Here is a 21113-nt window from a genome sequence, read left to right on the forward strand (position 1 = left end):
TGCAGCTTGTCAAGGCTGCCCACCAAGAGCAGCTGTGGCCTGATAAATCAGGCGTGTGTAGCGTCAAGGAACACAGCTGGGCTAGAGGACGGGAAGGGAGCATTCAGCCCCAGGAATCTGTCCCGGAAATAACAGCCACCCGCTTCTCTGAGCTGCCTGTTGAGAAGCAGATATCTCAAATGGAAAGTAGAGGCAAGATAAGTAAACAGCCTGATACAAGTGTCAGCTTCCTGGAGTGGCTGGGAAGGGGCCGCAGCAGAAGCACGTTTGCATGAATTTCATGAGTTATGCAAGTAATGAAGACTTTTCTTCTTAGGCCACACAAGGAGGAGAGTCAAAGCATTGGGACTGGCCTCTAAAGCTGGGCCACAACCATCTCTGTTATGAATGATTTGTATTCCAGTAGCGCCCAGAGGCCCTGCCTGAGATCGGGGCCCCGTTGCACTAGGTGCTGGACATGCACATAGTGAGAGAACATCCCAGCCTCAAAGAATGTACAGTCTGAATAGATCAGCCAGCAAGGCAGGATCATCCCCATTTTACAGATGGGGAAACTGAAGCAGAGAGAGTGATGAGCAGGATTTTCAAAAGCACTTCGGATGGGCCTAACTCTGCTCCCTTCAAATCCCTCCCTAAACACTTCACCCAGGGAGTCTGTGGCAGAGCTCGCCACTGACCTCAGCTCTCCTGAATCCCAGCCCACCACCTTATCCAAATGCCCATCCTTCCTCTTTGCCATTGTCTGGTTTAGCGACAGGCCTGCCCACCAAAATACACAAGGTCCAGCAGTTAATCCAACCCAGCGTTTTCCAAACCGGTGCCAGACAGCTGGCAGTGCCAACTAAGCTATTTGGAATGAAGCTCCACCTAGGACCCAGCCCTGTGTTTACCAGCTTTCAAGGCACTGCATTTGCTGCAGGGAGGTGTGGGTGGCACCTGCCTGTGCCTGGGAGGCCGCTTACGCCAGATGGGAGTATAGACAATATTGCTGCCACGTGCCCTTCCTCAAGGGGGAGGAGGAGAGCTTTAAAATCCACTGGGACGCCATAGGAGACCTGCCATTGAAGGCGGCTGGGTGAATGTGTTGATAGCCACTTGGCCACACCCTTTTCCTAGCCAGCAACACCCACTTCTTGGGGCTGTGCTGGGAGAGCAGGTTTTCTGCCCACTTTGTGTGGTCGCTCACAGCCACCTCCATTGGCCGGCCTCCCGCTGCGTGCGGTGTCTCTGCACAGGGGTATGTCTGATCCAGAGCACCTCCCATGCAAAAACAAAGCCTGTCTAGCGAGAGAGCAGAGTAGCCAGACGCATTGTAGTCAGGTTAAAGACTTCCCAGTGATGATTGCCAAGTTCCTCCCAGTCACCGCTTGCCCCAAAGCACTGTGTGCATTTATGTACAACCTGCAAGTCCACTACGAGGCTGGGGCACAGCAGCTGTTCAATGCTGTAGGGCACCGAAAAACATCAGCCATACCTACAAGGTGAATCCGTAGAGGCAGGAGATAGGCAGGACACCTGGGTTACATCCCTGAGAGCCGGATTCCTCCTGACATCTCCAACACTGTTCTGAGTTCAGTGCCAACTCAGAGAGATGCACAGCACGCCCTGCAGTACCTTTGCTGGTCTTTGAAGCTCTCCTGTCCATGCACTGGCCCACCCTAAGCCTGCGGTAGTTAGGGGAAAGCATGGTATATTGCCGATATAAACCGCTATAACTTGCTTCCCTCTCCTTCCCACTCTGCCAGGGGTCATATACTCACACACAGGCACTGTGAACTAGGCAAAAGGAACTCTCTCTCTCTCTCTCTCTCTCTCTCTCTCTCTCTCTCTCTCTCTCTCTAACTGTTCTGTCTGGAGATGTGCAGCGTCTGGGGGGTGTTTGGGTCTTGGGGTGGTGGAGGATTGGTTTGATCCCTTACGTATACAAGGGTCAGCTTGACGTTTCCAACCTGCAGAGTTCAGGGCTGGGCTTTCGCTCAGATACACCACAGAGTTTTCTTTATGAATTTGCCCTGTATTGATTTAACCCTAGCCAGCCCGGGAGGTCACTGTCCTCCTCTTGAGTGGAATCTGGGAACATCCTTAGATGGATCTTTATAGTGCGGGACAACGTGCTGCCAGTAACAATTTGAAATGGGCATCTCGGATTCGACGACTTCTTCATGTAGCATCCCCAGAGTTTAAAGAAGCCTTACTGTTCTCGTTGTGCATTGCTCTGTCAGCGCCTAACACAACGGGCCCCAATTTGTGACTGGGACTCCCAAATGCAACAATAGTAATAACCCCTTGTGAGGGGAGACGGTGAAAGAAAGGGAATGGCAAGTCTGCTTCTCTCTTTTTTTATTTTCACAACCACAGTTCTATGGAACTCCCCCCCAAACCATTTGCAAAGTCCTGTTTCCCTTGCTCCCAGAGCTATGTTAGCAGCAGTGCGCCCCACTGGCACCTGGGTGGATGAGGACTTCCTCGTTTCACAACCCTCACTCAGCTGCTGCGTTTACTGCCATTGACCTCTCGTGTAAGTGTTTGGAGACTGGGTGGCTGGGCTAGGCTGGCCCCAGTGGAATGAGCAGCTCCCAGCAGCTGTTTCTGCTTTTCCAAAATGAGGGAGTGGTGTGAGGAAGTGAAAACCATGAGGGAAGGGCTGTGGCTGTGATCAGAAAGCCGGTTCAACCGCTTCCCTTTGGTTCAACAGCCATCAAAGCCCTGAACCAAATTCTGCTTGGTTGCATTTGTCTAACTGGGCTGACTGGCTTTGAGTGTTTCCAGCTGCAATGGTGGTGGGGATTGCAGTAAGATTGAGTACCACAGCAAGCAAAACAAATAGCCTGATTATTTGCAGTATGCAACTCCTAGAAATCCCAGCTCAGATTGAAGGCCCTTTGTGCTAGGTGCTGTACAAATACTCTGTAAGGGCATGAGCTGCCCTCTTGAAGCATGCTCCTGGAGCCTGTAGTTATGTGCAGGCTGCCGGCTAATGGCGTTCTGAGATGGTTCCTTTGTCCCAGCTGTACTCGACGAAGTCTGATCTGAGATCAAAGCGCTCCATAAGAGCCACTTCTGTCTCCGTCTGAGAGCCCTCAAGGAACAATGGGAGCCCTTTAATTACAGCTCCTCGTCGTCGGTCACCCCCTCTCCCCTGTTTGGGCTGTTGTGTGTACACATGTGCTAACGTACATTTTTTCGTTGGCTGCGTGTAGCGTTCACAAAGGTCATCGGCTCCGGTTTTGTGTGACATCACAGCCACAGTGTTGAGAGCTGGGCAGGAGTCCTTGAGTGGAGAGGGCCAGGGTGAGGCTGCTTCTCCACTCCCTGCAGGGTGGAGAGATGGGAAGGAGGTGAGCGAAGCCTGTCGAAAACTTGAAGAAATCATAAGGCTCCCTGATGTTCATCGGCAGGGCTTACGGGGCACAGCATAATGCCCAGGGAGGCTACAGCCCCTTGCTCTGGAGGCATAAGAGTTAAAGATTTTAAACCGAGAGTCCTGACCCCAGAGGCCTTGAGAATCAGATGTCAGGGAAGTCGCTCCCCCCCCCCCGCCCGGCTGTCCCCAGGCTTTGCACAATATGAGAGGGAGGGGGAGAGCGCCCCTCTAGACTGGTACTAGAAAGGCAGAGGAGATGAGCTGTCAACTCTTTGTCGTCTCCAAGCGCCGTGTTTCTAATAGACTACAACCAATGCCCCTTTCCCCTGAGACTTTCCATTCCTCACTGGTACAGCTAGATCTTTCTGTGACAGCCCCAGGGTGCAATCCAGGCTAATGAGTAGCTGTGTCATGCCTGCCCTCTAACCTGGGGTGCCCTTTGCATGGCTTTGCTGCTGTAGCCTCTCTCTGGACTGTTCACAAACAGCCTCCAGCATGCGAGTCACTCGCAGTAACGTCTGGGTGTGTGCTGCAGCCAGCCAGGCACACTCTGGCTCTTGGTTGTGCTGCAGGGTGACCCTAGCACGCTCCAAGTCTTAGATTTCCCTCCAGAACTGAGTGTCCTGTACTGCCCAGCCCTCTCCTGGACAGTACAAATTCGTATCAAGTCCATTATTGCTTTCATAGAAATAATACCACCCCAAATGGAGTTTTCCAGACACTTCAGTTCAAACACACTGGATTTGATAAAACAATAAGAAAATGTTTATTAACTGCAAAGATAGGGATGTTAAGTGAGTACAAGTCATAAGGCATAACAGTCAGAAATGATTACATGAAAAATAAAGGTTAAACACAGCTGGTGCCTAACTTAACAAACTATCTTAAATTCAAAGAAAGGTTTTCTCACCATGTGCCTTCAGCAATCTTACTGACCAAACTGCTTAGATCAGGGCCCCTTCTCCAGTTCAGTGCTGCTTCCTTTGTCCCTTCTGGTGCAGTGAATTGATGGAGAGAGAGAGAGAGGAGGGGATGCCTTGGGGTGTTTTTCCTTCCTTTTTAAAGTGTCAGGCCTCCTCTTGGAAAACATTTCCAGCTGAGATTCAGGAGACAAAGTCTATAGGGAAGGATGTTCCCTGCTGCTTTTTCCTCACCCGTTGGAGCATCTTTTGTTTCCCTTCCTGCTTGATATGACTGTTTACTGCTTACATGCAAATTAAGCAGGGCACACATTCCTTTGTTTGAGACAGGTCTGTTTGTCAGCCTCAGTTTGGAAGATGTGTTAAGAACACCATACAGTGGAATCTTCTAACTTCACATATAGTGTTGTCACATGTATTTTATCAGGACAATATTGACCAGCAAATTACGAGTTTTCAAATGATATCTCAGAAGGCATAATTTGTACAAAGATTATTACATTAGCATGTAGGATGTATTCTGTCACACTGGCCCACTGCCTCCAACCAATATTGAAGCCCCTTGTGCATGTTTTACTAAGTTGTCCACTCTCACACTGGGAGGAGGGGAGCTCTGGGAAAGGTGAGAGGAGGGGTTCCTTCAGGAGAATGGCAGGTTGATGAGGAGTGATGATTGTACAGGAGGCTGGGGCCATTGAGATAGGGCATAGAGGTCAGAGAAAGGCAGCCTGTTATCCACTTTAATATGTTATAAGTAGATGAGGAGTGATGATTGTACAGGAGGCTGCGGCCATTGAGATAGGGCATAGAGGTCAGAGAAAGGCAGCCTGTTATCCACTTTAATATGTTATAAGTAGACAATGACACATTTAAAAGGTCTTAAAGCATGTGCAGCATCAGCTTCTCTGGTGTGTCAGCAGCACTGTATGGCTTCCTGAGCTAACCTCAGGAGGATAACCCAGCATAGCAGGCTCCTGGGCTGGGATGGAACCACCATAGCTGTTCCTACAGTCCCCTCCAACCAGTGCTGGGGGAAAAAGCACATTGACCCGGACAATCCCCAGCTGTCAGAACAGCTCTTAAGCCATCTTTGCTCCACCACCCCTAAGCTGCCCCAAGCACTTCTCATCTGCAACTGAGGATCTGACCCACCATTTTAGACAGGGAGAATCTCCCTGTCATAGGCCTCAACCATCTACTACTTCATATCCCACCAGGTGTAACTAACACACACACACACACACACACACACACACACACACACACACACACACACACACACACACACACACACACACACACACACACACACACACACACACACACACACACACACACACACCCCCTTCCGCTGGGTGTGCCCAAGCCCTCAGGAGAGAAGCCCAGCTTTGATGGGTTGACACAAGTCTCCTATCCTGTGGCCATTTTACACCATCTCTGTTTAACTATTAGTCCCTGGATCGATTCTGTGGTAGGGGAAAGTCTGGGTTAAAATGTCATTCCTTCATCCCTTACCAAGGGTGGATATCGCTGACGTTATACTTGTAAGGGCCTGATCCAAAGCCCTTTGGAGTCAACTTGAGTCTTTCTGTTAAAACTACACTGGGGTTTGGATCGATGTGTAGTAAAGCTTGAAGAGGGCTCATGGAGTACGTTCTGTTCGGGTTCTATGCAATTTCTCATAGTGTGGTGTGGCAGTGGAGTGGGAGAATGTTTTTATGAACAGGAATGGAGTGATTGGTCTGTTGCTAATATGATTGTATAGGTTTATGCAAGTGAGCTGGTAAGTTTGGGTGGTCACTCTTGCATAGCGTCTCCCATGCAGTGTTTTGTAGTAAGTAATGCTGTATAGTATTGTTGTAGTGTATTGGAAATGGATCACTTGACTGGGGGTGGAACTGTTAAACCTCCAGGTCATTTCTTTTGACCTTGGTAGATAGTGTTGTAAGCTTTAGTGGGCAAAGTGAGGTCTGGGCTGGTGGATTTTGCTTTTGAGTTTGGGAATAGTTTTATACTGTGTGTTTTGTTCATTCATCAGAGAGTTTGGTCATAAAAATACAGCTACAAAAGGCAAAACTTTCTCCGAAATACCACAGTGCTGCTTGTTTCTGAATGAAATGCTACATCCTAGTGACAGTGGGACCCTTCACATCAGCTTCCATCTTTGAATTCCTCCCCACAAAGAGAGAATCCAGCCATGGACCTTTGGTGCCTTCTAAAACCATCAGGGGCTCGTACTCACCCTCAATGAGGTTGTTCACAGGCAACAGGGAGGGGGTGGGAGCCAGATTGCAGAGGTGGGAGCTGCCCACTCCCGAGTAATACTGCCACTCTGGGCAAGTCATTTCCCCTCTCTCGTCTCCGGCCCCTGGATGTTCCAAGCATTAATTAGTGTTTGTAAAGTAACTTCTCTGAGTGGTTTTTATTGTGCACCAGCAGATTGTGATGGTCAGTGACACACTGAAACGATTTACCAAATCGCTGGGGTGGATAATTGCAGTTAATTAGAAATACACAACACTCGGATTTTTCACACCTCTAGCACATGGCAGATTTCTAGTCCCTGGTTGGATTCTTAGTACTTGAATTCATTTTACCCTGTACTAGGCGCCCTCCAGTGCATGGCTTCCTGCCTCGGAGAGCGTTCTCTCTAACTTCACACATTACACAGTACAGGGACAGCAAGCCAGGGAGCCGTGGATACGGGAGGAGAGACTGTTTGCAGTAATAAGATGATGGGATCATTCAGCAAAGCATGGAGGCCAGGGCCGGCTCCAGGGTTTTTGCTGCCCCAAGCAGCAAAAAAAAAAAAAAAAGCTGCGAATGCAATCAGTGACAGCTCGACCGCACCACTTTCTTCTTCAGCGGCAATTCGGCGGCAAGTCCTTCCCTCCCAAAGGGACCGAGGGACCCAGTGCCGAATTGCCGCTGAAGAGCGTGATGAGCCACCTCTTCCCCTTGGCTGCCCCAAGCACCTGCTTGCTGAGTTGGTGCCTGGAGCCGGCCCTGATGGGAGCAGTATGCTGGCACTGTTACTTTAACAGGGCTATTTTGTATATTAGTTATTAATGTCTCTCTCAATCACATGTCTAAGTTGACTCAGTCCTTGTGGGTATGAAGGTAGTCATGGTACTTCTGGTTAACATAACACTTAGAATCAGGTGTTCGATGTGTGTATTCATTGGTACAAACATGCTATGTTCTTATGTTTTTACGTTCTCATGACGCTAGGCACTGTACTTTATTTATTAGGTGTCTAGGAACCCCAGACATGGTTACAGTTTTGTCATGGAAATTGTGAATTTGAATAAAATCACTGACATCTTGGAAACAGCTATAAAAACACATTTGATGAGGCATTGCATCCTAGCGCAGGGGGTCACAGCACCACTCAGCTTTGGCCCAGCAGCACCTCCATAAATGAAGACTGAGGAGCAGCTGGGCCAGACTAAGTGGCGGTGCAACCCCATGTGCTAGGGTGAAACACCCAGGGCAGGAAGCAGGGCCCAGCCCTCCAGCACAGGAACTGCCACTATGGGGTAAGTGTCCAAGTAGGTTTGCCCTCCAACCCATCCCCCTGACGGGCCTTACCTTCCAAACACCCCCCACCCCTCCCACACACACACACACTATACTCGTGTGTATGTGGATGTAGAGAAAACCACATTATTCGGTGACTTTCCCTGATTGTTTCCAGCACCTCTGCTGTGAAATTTACCAACAATTTTCCATGCCAAAAATCATAGCCTTGAGCAGGACCCCACTGTGCTGGGCACTGTCCTGTATTTATTAGGTGTATTACAATAGTGCCGAGCAGCCCTAGTCAGGGACCGGGATGTCATTGTGCCAGGCACTGTACAACCACAGACCAAAAAGACAGTGTCTGCCCCAAGGAGCTTAGACCAAAAAACAAAACAAAAAAGGCTTGGAATACAACTATTTTGTAAGTTGATTGTACTGGTTCTATAACAACACTAAAAGCTACAGCAATGAAATGACATACATTTTCATGAAAATCTCTCTCAAAATCAAGTAAGCCAATTTTTTTTTTTTTTTTTTTTTTTTTTTAGAATTTGATGGGAATCATCAAGAAATAAGCGTTATTCAATAAACCGGAAACGTAGTGGTAATCAAATAGTGTATTAGGATGGGTGGTAATGTTGCTTTAACCCTTTCATCCAGAAAGAAATGTTTACACATATTTTCAAATAGACCTCAGTCGACATGTGAATGCAACACCTTGTTGACAGGCACATGGAGGAATCCCTACCCAAAAATGTATTTTCAGAACATAAGGATGCTACAGATAGGGACTGGTGAGTTAATTACACCCCAGCTCCCAAAGTGTAGCATCTCTACACCGCACCGAGCTCTTCAGCAGATCCAGACACAGCTAGAGAAGACAGGAGGCGTTCACAGCCTGGCAGTGCTGTTCTCTCTCTCCTCGCCTTGCAAGTATTCTAGAGCAGGACACAGCAGCCTGGCCTTGTTTCTACGTGCCTACCTCCTAGTCTCAATGCACGACATGACGATCCTTGCTCAGACGCTGACACCGCGCATTCAGGTCATGCCGTTTTGTCCTAGTATTTCACAGGGAGCTTTTCCCGCTTCGCCAGAACAATCACTGCTTTTGAAAAATAGCAAAGGGGGGAAATGGCCCAGTCACTTAGAGGAAGAAAGCCCTGCAGGAGTCCAAAGGTACAGACGGTTCAGCGAAACAGAAGTTTGCAGTTATACGGCGCTGATCTCCCCAGTCCATCTGGGGCTGAGTCCATGGTAACCTGAGGACTGTCTAACTAGGCCTGAGAGAGCAGCCTGTGTCAACGCAGCGGGGGGTTAGAATGGGAAGACGATGCCTGACTGCGAGGTGAGTCACACAAGGGCTTTTTTTCAGGTCTGCACAACTGCTGGAAAGACATCCGGGCTGGATCAAACCCCAAGGGACTTAGAGGAATGTGCGCGGCACAGCGGGACCACAGACTCCGAGCTGTCAGAGCTGGAGGACAAAGTGGCGTCGGCGGCCATGCAGCTGCAGCGTGCCGAGAGCGAGGTAATAGCTCAGCTATACAAAGTGGGTGATCCAGCGAGGTCAGGCTGGTTCTTGCATTGTTATTTATTAGTGCCTAGGGGCTGTCGTCTCAGACCAGACCCCCAGCTGTGCTCAGCACTGTACAGACCAGCGCTGGGCCAACCACTGAATGCTTCATCGTTTACTCAGTAAGAAAGTAAACTCGGAATGAGAGTTTCCTTTACACTGTCATATTGATAGTGATGTTCACAGCCGTACACATGTTACGCACTGTGTATATCACTGCCAGCAGGGCAATTTGCCGAGGGCCCCCAAACGGAGTGGTAGCGCAACCTGCACGTGGGGGATACAATGCCATTCAGGTTTGGCCTGTCTGGAAGTGTAGGTGGGCGAAACCTGACTGGCGCCAGGACCCCATTCTCTAGGTCACAACACCAGTCAAATTTGGCCCATCCGCCCTTCTGTCTCCAACTATGGAGGGGCAGCTGGGCCAAACCTGAATGGTGCCGCAGTCCCGCACACCAGGTTGCAACACCCAAAGCAGTGCCACTGCTGCGGAATGGGTGCAGGGCTGGCTCATCCCCAACCCGGTGGGGGCTGAGCGTGGCACGGACCTGACGGGCGAGGCACTGGAGCCAGTGGCTGCAGCAGAGATGACACCAGAGGAATTGGTGGTGATTGGGCTCTGCCCAGCTCCCAGGGTCATTTCTGGGGGTGCACCTGTGGGAAGTTATGTGCATTTTTTCTCTTAGGTTTCCGATATAGAGTCTCGAATCGCAGCGCTGAGTGCTGCTGGGCTGACAGTGAAACCAGTGGAAAAGCCAAAGAAGAAATACAGCACGCAGGTGAGTGTGTCTGCCTGCAGAGGGTGTACCCAGCAGTCAGATGTGCATGGGACACAGTGATGTTAAAGCCAGAAGGGACGGTTATGACCATCTTATCTGACCGCCTGAATAGCCCAGGACTAAAAGCCTCCCCTGCCGGTTCCTGCATCAGGCCCTTAACCCAAGTGCTATTCTACATATGGTATAAACAAAACAGCTGTGGGATAAGTCCCTAACTCTTTTACAGCACTTGCCATTGGTATATATCAAAGTGCTTTGCAGAGGAGGGCAGTAGCATTATCCCCCTCTTACACATGGGGAAACTGAGGCACAATGAGGGGAGTGACTTGCCCAAGGTTACCCAGCAGGCCAGTGGCAGGGCTGGGAATAGAAGCCAGGTCTCCTGAGTCCCACTCCAGTGCTCTAAACACTGCACATATATTCGTTTACTGCACGCTGTCTCCTTTATCAGAAAGAAATCCCACCCATCTGTGACAGGAAGTCTTCAGTTTTCCCCATTCATTTTAGACATGAGATCCTCATCTGCAGCAACCGCTGCCATGTCAGCATACTACCCTTTAAAATGAGGACACAAGAACTTTCCCACCTTCTTAAGATCAGTCAGCCACGGGCAGCTGAGATCAATATTGTAAAAGGGGATTTTATCTCCTGGCTGTTGTTACTGGAATTGTGGTAGTGCTTAGAGGTCTCAGGACACCACGGGGCTAGGCATTGTACACACCCACAGTAGGAGACCAGCCCTGCCCCTAAAACCACACTGTGACATTCCCCAGAGTAGCCAGGGTTGGGAGGTACCACGTGCCCTTAGTGGGACGCAGTCTTGTCTGTGCCTGCTGTGGATCACCTCTCTGAAACCACCTGTCTCTGGCAACACAAGCACTGCCTGCCAGGACTTTGCAGGCCTCGCTGTCTCTGTGCAGGTGAGCAATGGGCACACACCAACCCCTCTGTAGTGCCTCACCTCTGCTCCACTGGATTCTCACAACACTCCCAAAGGAACAGCACATACCCGCGTGCAGGATGGAACTGGGCATCACCACAGCCGTTAGCTCTCTCACTTTCTCTGTCTTTGTATCTAGTGAAAACAAGGATCTGTTTAGTATCAAAGAACAGAGATTCAAGTAAGGGTGAGAAAGAATATTGAAAACAAGTGGTTACATATAAAACAAAATTATAATGAGCTTTCTGGAGCCAAATGTAACTAACGAGGTACTCCCCTACCTCCTCCAAGAAAGCAAACTTACCCCAAGTCATTTCCCTAGTGTTTTCAGCTGGTTTGAGATCCCTTCTCGTAGGATCAAGCCTGCTGATAAGTTGTCCTCGCAAACTGAAGGAATGCACAGAATTGTACCTCAGGGCTGGTCTACACTATGGGGGGAAATCGATCTTAGATACGCAACTTCAGCTATGTGAATAACGTAGCTGAAATCGAAGTATCTAAGATCGGATTACTCACCCATCCTCACCGTGCGGGATTGATGTCCGCGGCTCCCCTTGTCGATTCCACAACTCCGTTGGGGTTGATGGAGTTCCGGAATCGATATAAGCGCTCTCGGGGATCGATATATCGCGTCTAGATGAGACGCGATATATCGATCCCCGAGCAATCGATTTTAACCCGCCGATACGGCAGGTAGTCTGGACGTAGCCTCAGATATGGTTTCCAAACTTCAGTGTATTGCCCCTAGACAGAAAAACTCTTGCTGTTTTTCCTATTCCTGTGAATTTCCTTTCTGTGAAGATTCCACAATCTTCATTAGCATTCAGCTCAAGCTTTTGAGTGGAGGCCCAGTGTGAACCAAGCAAGACTTAATTTACATGTAAACAGACCAATAAATGTTTCTTGTCTGAAAGAAAACCTGCTTTTCACCTGTCCTTAGACCTTAAAAACATAATTTTCAGTTTAAGTACATAACTCTTTCCACAACACACACACACACATTTCACAACGACACTGATGACTAGTGTGATCCCAGCTTTCTGTAGACACCTCACATCACACTCTTTGATGAACCAGAATGTTAATGCCAGCCCCCGGCGATCCCTGTAACCCTTATGCATTCTGCCAGTTGGCATCAAGAGCTCATGGGACACACTTACAATCTAAACAGACAAGACAGTCAAACGTTGGGAAGGGAAACAAAGAGGTGAAGTGACTTGCCCAAAGTTATCTCGCTTAGTAGCAGGGCTGGGATTAGAACCCAGTGCTCTGCCCACGGGATTAGCTATTCGCTCAATGCCACTCTTTGAGCCGTCAGTTAATGTAACTCATAGGTCCCTCAGTATCACCATGGAGGATGAGTTGGCATGGAGGACCAGTGCTTCAAATGTCCCAGCTTCTCTGGTCAGCCCACTGGACAGCTGTGCCTCTCGCTTGTCTTTTGGCACTGAAGAAGTCATAGCAATCTTTTACATTTCTTCTGTCCCAAGCTGTTTATGCTCCAGCCTCCCAGGAACGTAGGTAGCGGCCAAGGAGATCAAAGTACGGACTCTTCAGAGATGGCATCGCCAAATGACTTCAAAGTGAGTGCACAGATGGCTCCTGGCTGTCAGCGACATGATTAAAACAAACCAGAGAAACCTTGGGTAGTCTGGAGCGATTGTGGCCACTATCCTTTGAAGAGACATCAAGTGGTCTGCGTGAAATGGGTTTGGGAAACTCAGCCAATTCCTAACGGACACGTGTCCACATCACATATGTATAATTGGTAGCTGCTGTTGGCAGACTTGGCAGAAAGGCCAGTAACAGGCATGGGAACTGCACTGTCCTCTTCACTGTAGCAGGGTGGCTTGCCTTGGGCTGGAGAGCCTGGGGCCAAGCCAACCCTGATAGAGGGATGAGCCCTGCCTGAAGGGAACCAGGAAATTTCCTGCAGAAGATGGCTGCAGTGAGGCGGAAGCTCGGGGGGCTGTGGTGAGACTACAGGTCCTGAGACCAGGGGAATGGCTGCAGCTAGGAAGGGCAGGGCCTAGCTTGTCAAAGCCCTTCCTGCCTTGGCCAGACTGGGGCAGTTGGGCTGTACCCTGCTGAAGGGTGTTTAGTTCTGAGCTTTGATTTAATAAATCAGACCCCAAGGAGGGCTGTTGTGGTTTGACTGGGAAAACCCTGCATGGAGTTTATTTGGGGATCTAAGAGGGGAAACAGAGAGGAGGGGCTGCATGCAGGGCTGTTCTGAGGTCACTAGGGGGCATTATAAAGTAGCCACTGGTCCACAGACTCAAATTATCCCTAGTCAGCAAAACATGGCTGAATAGGAGAAGTCTTAAGCAGATGCTTAAATGCTTAGTTGGCCAAAGCGATTACTCCGGCTCAGGGCTGAGACATGACGGCATAGCCACTTAGGAAAGTTTGCACTGGTGCAAGAGCTAAAGAGGGTCCCACTGTCTGTCGGGCCTCAAATCTGGTACCTGTTACAAATGCTGCATTATTTATAGTCTCTCTTAACCCTCTGGAGAATGCAGACTTCTGTATGGTACCCGGCCTCCTAACCATTCGCCTCAAGGTTAACAAAGTGCTGTTAGTTAGAATTAGTTCCAAGAGGGCTGTCAGGATTTCTCGTGTCAAATAGAATTTTGCCTTTGGGAAGAATTAAACAATGATCTTTGCTTTGCTTTTCCCCTTATGTATCTCCCGCCTGCCATGTATTCTGGGTACAGTCGGCTAGTAAACACAACGTTCCCACCGGTACATGCTCAGCTGACTGATTGTGACTGGGATGGACATGTGAAGGCGTGTTGGAAATTGGTATCTTTCCTAAACACAGAAGGAAAGCCTACCTGCTGGCCCCCTCAGACAGTGCTTTGAGAGAATAACCACAACTCCTCTCCTTTCTCTTTTAGGTAATGTCTATGCCACAGGTGTTAAGGAGAAAATTCAACAGTTCCCTTGAAATTGCCGGTAAGACTTGTGTTCTCCGCTTGTGTCTGAGGAAAGGGTGGGGGTAATGTTGGACCCTGTGAGAACTCGTGTCCCACACTGTGGGGGCAGGAACTCACATCTGTCTGGCTTCCGGCCATGTTTTTCAACCGGGGAGCCGGCATGGCAAGTGCAGGGGAATGGGATTTTAGAAATAGGCCTGCGGGATCCGAGAAAAGAAGTAGAGTTCAGTGGCCAGATTGAAGCAAAAGGCTAAAAGTCTTCCTGGCCCCTCCCAGCGGAAAACAGGATTCTGTACTGTCCACTCCCCTAAAGAAATAAAGATCGTCAGCATTCCCCCTCTCCCTCACGTCTACGGTATTTGCCACTCCCCTAGTGTGTTTTCCCTCGATGTGAGTGTCTTTACAGTCCCCGGATCATCATCATTCCGACCTCTCCTCTGGGGGCAGGAGCCATTGCCGCACCACAGCTGCTAGAAGTGTCTCAAAGAAGACGAAGACCTGAAAGCTAGCCACCGTGGCCGTGCGAAGGGAAGGGCTCTGGATATGTTATGCCCTGGCCATTGTCGGCAAGAGCCCTTAGGAAATGATTTTTCCACTTCTCTCTTATCTTGAATCGTAAGCTTGCAGGAGGGATTGAAGAAAGAACGGCTCTCCTTCTAGATAAGTGCTGAGCAGGGGAAGGAGTGGCGAGGAAAGGGAAAAGCAATCATTTCATACAGAGAATGAATTTAGCATCCTCCCCTCCCGCTGCCCCCATTAAAAGTGAATTGCAAGGCACGTTTCCTGGTCTGAATCTCACAGGGAGCGAGGTCCCTTCTCTTTGTTGGTGAGGAGGGTCATCGGCTCTTTCGCTGAAAGGGCAGCTAGATAACCGAGGTGCTGCACTCCTGGCATGCAGATAGAGTGATGGGGTGATCAGCCGACATCAGAGCAGGAGTCTAATCCCTCAGGCGCCCCCACAGGGAAGCAGAATGACTCGGTATCTCCTTGCGACTTTCCCCCCAGGTCATTGACATACAAGGTTGTGCAGGGAAGGCTGCAGATAGGGGAAATTGGAACTAGGCGAGAGTGAATGGGAGATTGTGTAGAGGTTCAAAAAGCTGCCTCATTAAGCCTGGCGTTCCCGGGTTCGTAGGGATGTTGGGAGGTCAGAGGGGGACTTGCTTGTGCTAAGGAAGTTTCCATAACAGTGTGCCATGCAGTCCCCCTCAATGCAGCCAGGGGCGACTCTAGGCATTTTGCCACCCCAAGCACAGCAGGCAGGCTGCCTTCAGCGGCTTGCCTGTGGAGGGTCCGCTGGTCCTGCAGTGGGTCCGCCGAAGCCACGGGACCAGCGGACCCTCTGCAGGCACACTTGCGGGAGGACCGCCGAAGCCGCGGGACTAGCGGACCCACCACAGGCAAACTGCCGAAGGCAGCCTGCCTGCTGCCCTCGCGGCGATCTGCAGAGTGCCCCCAGTGGCAGGCCGCCGCAAGCACACGCTTGGCTTTCTGGGGCCTGGAGCCGCCCCTGAATGCAGCGGGCTAACTAACGGGAGTTTATACTTTGCTCCCGTATGCCTCTGTGGAGACCAATAGGCTGGTCTATGCCTCGCTGCGGAAAGAACCCCTGTAGCTGGGGTTTTGAATGCAGCCATATACCACAAAAATGGGACGCTCAGCCTGGCTGGAAGTGGGCCCAACTCTTTGGAAATCAGCAAAGTGGCATCTTCTTACTCCAAGGGGGATTTTGACCCATTGTGTCCCTTTATCAAGGAATTGAAGTAATTAACCTGCTATTGTGAGCCTCTGTGCCCAGCAGGGGGGCAGATCCTAGCCCATACGAAGGCTTCAGTGGTGCAGAGAGTCGCTGAAGGTGACCGAACTGTGCAGCAGAGGATTCCTCCCAGCTCCTCCAGTGTAGATAGGCACAACAGGGCTGGATTGGGGACATGCCTGGAATGCACCGTGATCTCCAGGCCATGTAACAGCAGAGACAGGCTGAGCTGTTCCCAGAACTGGGCCGGGGAGACAAAAAGCTCTTGTAAGGTTCCCTTTGCCCCTCCTCCCCACAGCTCCAGCATACCCAAGGGCTTTCCGACCACAGAGGTGTTTGCAAAGTCTTCCAAGAGCAGAACCATGCGAGAACCAGAGAGCCCACCCACTGCTTTGCTCTGAGTGCAGGAAGGGAGAATTGCAGATGATACCCCGGCTTTGTCTGATGCTTTTAGCGTAGGAACCCGAGTCCGTGTTTCAGTGGTACTGTGGTTTTTAGGCAGAATGTTGTGTTTTGTCTTTCTCGGTCGCTAAGAACCTCCGGCAAATAGATTTTAAAAGAAAAACCCTTGATGGCTTAAAATTGAGAATGCGGTCAGGATCAGAACAGTGGTTCCTGAACAGCTGCATTTCCCTTTTGACTCCTGTCTTAGTTTGACAGAAACAAGCCTCTATCCCCGGCCCCACTCCAGCGCCCGTCTCGCTGCCAAAGAACAGGCTGCATTCCATTCCACTCCTGCATCCGCTACATCCTCAGCTACTTTCTAGTTCCAGCAGCTTTCCTGGTAATGATGAGACATGAGGCCGAGGAGCCGTGGCTCAATATTTAGCCAGCAGGTTGAGCTGACAGTGCCTGATCTTGTGAATGGAGTGGATTTGCTGTGGGATCATTGCAGGAGAGTAAACGCAGCCCTATTTTCAAGGAGCAGCCATTGCTCTGACCAGAGTGATCCCATCAGTGCTTTGTGTAAGCAGAACCCAGCTGTCGTTTGTACGTGAGCCTTTGTTCTTTTGAGCAGAGGGCTCCTGGAAGCACAGTGCAAAAGATGCACCCCAGGGAGTGGATGGGCAAAGCTGGCGCACAAGGGGCTTAAAACCAGCTTATTTCTGGGCTGCTGCAGGGGTCTGCTCTAAGCTCCAGCAGCCTCCCAATGTTCTCAGCCCAGAATGGCCATAGCAGCTAATCTCCTCCCCATCCAGCCCAATACCTCTCCTCCGGCCTCCAGCCCCAGCAAGCACCTACGCAGGGCCTCTGAGGGAGGGGCAGTGGAGAGGCACTCACAGCGTCCTGGTGCTGTTCCTCTGCCAGGCGAATTCTCCTTCCCCATCTGCAGTGCTCTGATGGCCAGTATGTGCACCTCCCGCTGGTGCTGGTGGAGGATGGCTTCCAGAACCACAGCCCTGCCTCAGCACAACCCCATATGCTGGAGCAGCCGTGCCAGCTGAGGATCCCTCAGCTAGGAGAATCCCCAGCTGCTGCCTTTCAACAGTCCCTTCTGGGCTGCAGGGGGCATGGGAGGGACAGAGGATCTGTCCCCTTATGTTTCTAATGCACCTGCCATGGTGCCTAGGTGCCCTGGTGTCTACTCTGAACAGCAGAAATGCAGGTGACTGGATTAATTTGAGCACAAGTCAAGAGTTGCTGTTATTTCTCTGACTATCTCACTGAGTTTGACCTGATCCCACCGCAGTCATGGGACCAGGTCAAAAGAGAAGCCACTGGTGTAAAGGCTCCACAGAAGCAAAGCCAAGGAGAACCAGGCCTTTAACTGGGAGTTATATTTCCACATGCAGACAGTACAATCCCACTGTAAGACAGCCACAGGTGCTCTCACCTGCACCCTGAACACCCCGAGTTGCCTCTTGTCTATGCTGGCCAAGAACCTGTTCTGAGAAATTATAAAGCCGCTTCCAGGGTCACTGTACACGCTACTGTAATAGATTCTATGAAGCTGCCTCTCAGAGCGTCTCCAAGGTGGTTTCCTACTGTTCTCCTGGATGGGAAGAGGGGGGACATATAAATACAAATCAGGAGTCACCGATAGAATAATGAGCACGCTGAGGCGAGCGGCTGGCTGAATAACCAGGAGGTTGTTGGTTGAATTGTTCAGGCACATTCATGAACTGTAGATACTGAATTATGAATGGAAATCACACCAGTGGCTCAGTGAGAAACTGACACCTCTGACTGATGTGGAATATGTCCTGGCTCACGCCCTGTGTGCCTCGAATATGAAGGGTCTAATTCTCTTCTGGTTTACAGTGGTGTAAATCGGGAGTAACTTATTGATTACACACCCGTGTAAAACTGCTGTGAGTCAGAGGAGACACAGGCCCAGAGCAGGGTGAGGAAGCTATTTCAAAGATCCAGGTGCATTTCTTGTCACCCACACGTGATCTTAGCTCTGCATCACCAACATAAGCTATTTTATCTTTTGTTTTTGTAAAGACGGCGACGAATCCTTTGATCGAAACTCCATTTACCGAGGCTCTTTGACACAAAGGAACCCCAACGGGAAGAACAGGAAAGCAGATCGCATCTTCGCGGTAACCTTCCAGACTCTCACTTCTTAGCCCGACACATGATTGGAGATGTTTCAATCTGCAGAGCCAGGAAGCCGATTAGGGCTACCAGTCTCTGGTCTGGCTCAGCTCAGCACAGCAACTGAGTATGGGGGAGAGGGGTGTGCAAAGAGGTCATTCCTGCAGCTGGGGGTCCTGTCCTGCACTTTAGGAGTGGAGAATTGCTTAGAGTTCCTGCTAATTGGCCATATAGGGTCTGGGCATTTCGCTACATCAATAAATTAGCACATAAGTCTTAGCAAACTGTATTTCACCCCTCTAATGTTGGTCAAGATATGCATGGTGCCTCCATGGTGCTCCACTGCTGAAACCTGTGAGACACCAATGGTGCCCAGACACCAGCAACTACTCCTCTGTGGTGTGGTTCAGCCTGCCCGCCCTTAGCCAGTGTGCAGTCACTGGAGCCCAGAAAGGCAAGAAATGGAGCTGTTGAGTGCAGAGCCGATCTCAAGGCATGTGACTAGGTCAGCAGCACGCACGAGACCATGACATGGGCATGATGAAAGGAGGCAGTTGTATCTTCCAGGGGTACGTCTCCCCTGGAAGCCATGCTAGTGGCTTTATCTCCTGCTCTGGAAGGGGCAGCGAGGGCAGCCCATGGCAAGTGGAGATTGCAGGAGGAGAGACACGCAGCTTGGAAAGCTTGGAAAGCTTGGAAAGCAAACTCTGCGAGTCCTGGGACAAATGAGATTTGTGTGTTTGATACTGTAGCCCTGAGGTTTTCAGTTCAATTTCTTTGTGCCTTGCAGAAGCCTGTGATGACCCATCGACCCTGAAGAAGATGGAGCCTTACGACACTGCAATTTTAACAATGCCCGGCCTCAGCTCAGAGCTTCACCTTTATTTCCCTCAACACATTCTCCGAAGGGGTGGACAGAGAGGAGGAGGCAGTCCCGTGGGACAGGGAAATCCTGCCGAGTTGTGCTTACAGAGCTCTGGCTCCACCTCGCTACCCAAGCAACCATGTCCCAATAAGAAACTTGCTGCCTGTTCCTGACAGGATTTCCAGCCCACAGTGTCTGGCAAAGCAGCCCCAGCTGTTATACCACACACCCACTCTGTCTCTTCCGCAAGTCTCCATTGTTGTCAAAACAGGGTGTCTGTCAGCATTCGAAAGCAGCGTTGTCAAGGCTGGGAGCTGCGCGGGTTAACTCATTTGGGCCAGATACATGCTGGGTGTAATTCTAGTGGCTTCAGTGGAGTGAGTTGCTTTCCTCTTGGGTTGGTGCAGAGAAGTCAGTGATTGGATCCAGCAGTATTCAAGAGTTTGCAGTGGATTTGAAATGCCCAATCCCCACTGCCTCGAATGGCGCCACATGGCTAAAACCCAGCCCAACACTTTTAAACTGTGCTGCTAGACATTTGCAAAGGTCACTCTGCAGTTCTCCAAGTTCTGTCCATTCACCCCTCTCCCCCCATGGGCCGGAGCGACAGAAGCTTCCTAAAAGAGGGTTGGAGGCCACCTCAGTATTTTAAAATGGAAACATTTAGTTTAAGAATGATCCATGTGAATCCTCGTGTGAGTAACGTCATTGCATTAGGCTTTGGTCACGAGCGGAAGCACCGAACCTCTGCAGATACGTCCTGCAGTCACTTCATTGCACTGTCAGTGAGCAGGACCCAGAGCTACCACATCACAGAAAATTCTGTGCTTTTGGGCATTTTTACCATTCTGAAATGGAACAAAACAAAATATTTTATCTCCAGCAGAACCAAATTCCAAAAAAAGGCTGGGGGTCAATCAAAACGTTTCATTTCAATAAAACTGAAACCTTTAATTCCCATTTTGATCTCAAAACTTTCAAATGTTTTTAGATAAGATGACTTTTTAAAAAAAAACCCTTTTTTGAACTGAAAAATGAAAATGTTCTAGTCCCAATGTGTCAAAATTGGATGTTTCAACATTTTTAAAATGCTTCTTGGGATGTGGAGAAAATTCATCAAAATCGACATGTTTTTCAAAACATTCTGATTTGACAAAATTTGCATTTTGGGGGTAAAAAAAAAACAAATTTTCATGAAAATTTTCCAACTAGCTGTAGTTGTGACCAACTAATAGTATTTGTATCCTCAGCCTACTGTTCTTATTCTCTTGGACATAATAGCTGAAATGAACCAATGTGACTTCTCCGCAGCTGCTGCCTCATTTTTAGTAGAATTCATGTAGAAGCTACTTCAACGCTCAGATTCCCTTCATGATCCTTTAGAAATCATTTCCATTCTCACTAGTATAGTCCAAGCTGAGATCTTGAGTTCTCTTTAAATTGGCATATGGCTAGGTTGTTCCAAGAAATAAGTATAATTATCTCTGTTAGAAACCAACTTCTAGCCACAACCATGTCATCACAGCACCCTGCAAATAAATTAAATGACCAGTTGTATATATCTCACCACTGAGCTGACATCAAGCATAACCCAGTGACCCAGATCCTCAGCTGGTGTAAGGCAACTCTTCTGAAGTCAATACAATGATGCAGATTTATACCAGCTGAGGACCTGGCCTGGTGATTTTTTAAAGCCACAGTACAGTACCACTTTGACTATAAACACATCCTCTGCTATGCGCAGTGTGATGGGTTGGATCACAGAAACCCCCTTGGGAGCTGCCACCTGATGTGCCAAGACTACTTCTGCCCCTGTTTTCCCTGCCAGCCTGGGACTTCAGCACCTTGTCTTGTTGAGCCAGACACACCGGTCTGCTCCAACACAGACCCAGGGTCTGAAGCACGTGCCCCAAA

General features: G+C 49.6%; 1 protein-coding gene across 11 annotated transcripts in view; it reads left to right on the top strand.

Annotated features, from left to right (window-relative positions):
• Nucleotides 1-20357, top strand: part of MLPH (melanophilin) — an 88991-nt gene extending 68634 nt beyond the window's left edge. For 9 of the 11 annotated variants that reach the window (XM_030580636.1, XM_030580638.1, XM_030580631.1 and 6 more), the window contains 6 exons: nucleotides 9179-9334; nucleotides 10066-10158; nucleotides 12589-12681; nucleotides 13999-14056; nucleotides 18242-18339; nucleotides 19125-20357. In XM_030580636.1, the coding sequence (XP_030436496.1) occupies nucleotides 9179-9334; nucleotides 10066-10158; nucleotides 12589-12681; nucleotides 13999-14056; nucleotides 18242-18339; nucleotides 19125-19151 (525 nt within the window). In that variant the 3' untranslated portion in view covers nucleotides 19152-20357. The remainder of the gene's footprint in view (nucleotides 1-9178; nucleotides 9335-10065; nucleotides 10159-12588; nucleotides 12682-13998; nucleotides 14057-18241; nucleotides 18340-19124) is intronic. The other 2 variants (XM_030580637.1, XM_030580642.1) reach the window with 1 other exon arrangement.
• The last annotated feature ends 756 nt before the right edge of the window (nucleotides 20358-21113 follow it).

The sequence above is a fragment of the Gopherus evgoodei genome, chromosome 11 (assembly GCF_007399415.2).
Source record: "Gopherus evgoodei ecotype Sinaloan lineage chromosome 11, rGopEvg1_v1.p, whole genome shotgun sequence".
In the NCBI taxonomy this organism is placed as follows: Eukaryota; Metazoa; Chordata; order Testudines; family Testudinidae; genus Gopherus; species Gopherus evgoodei.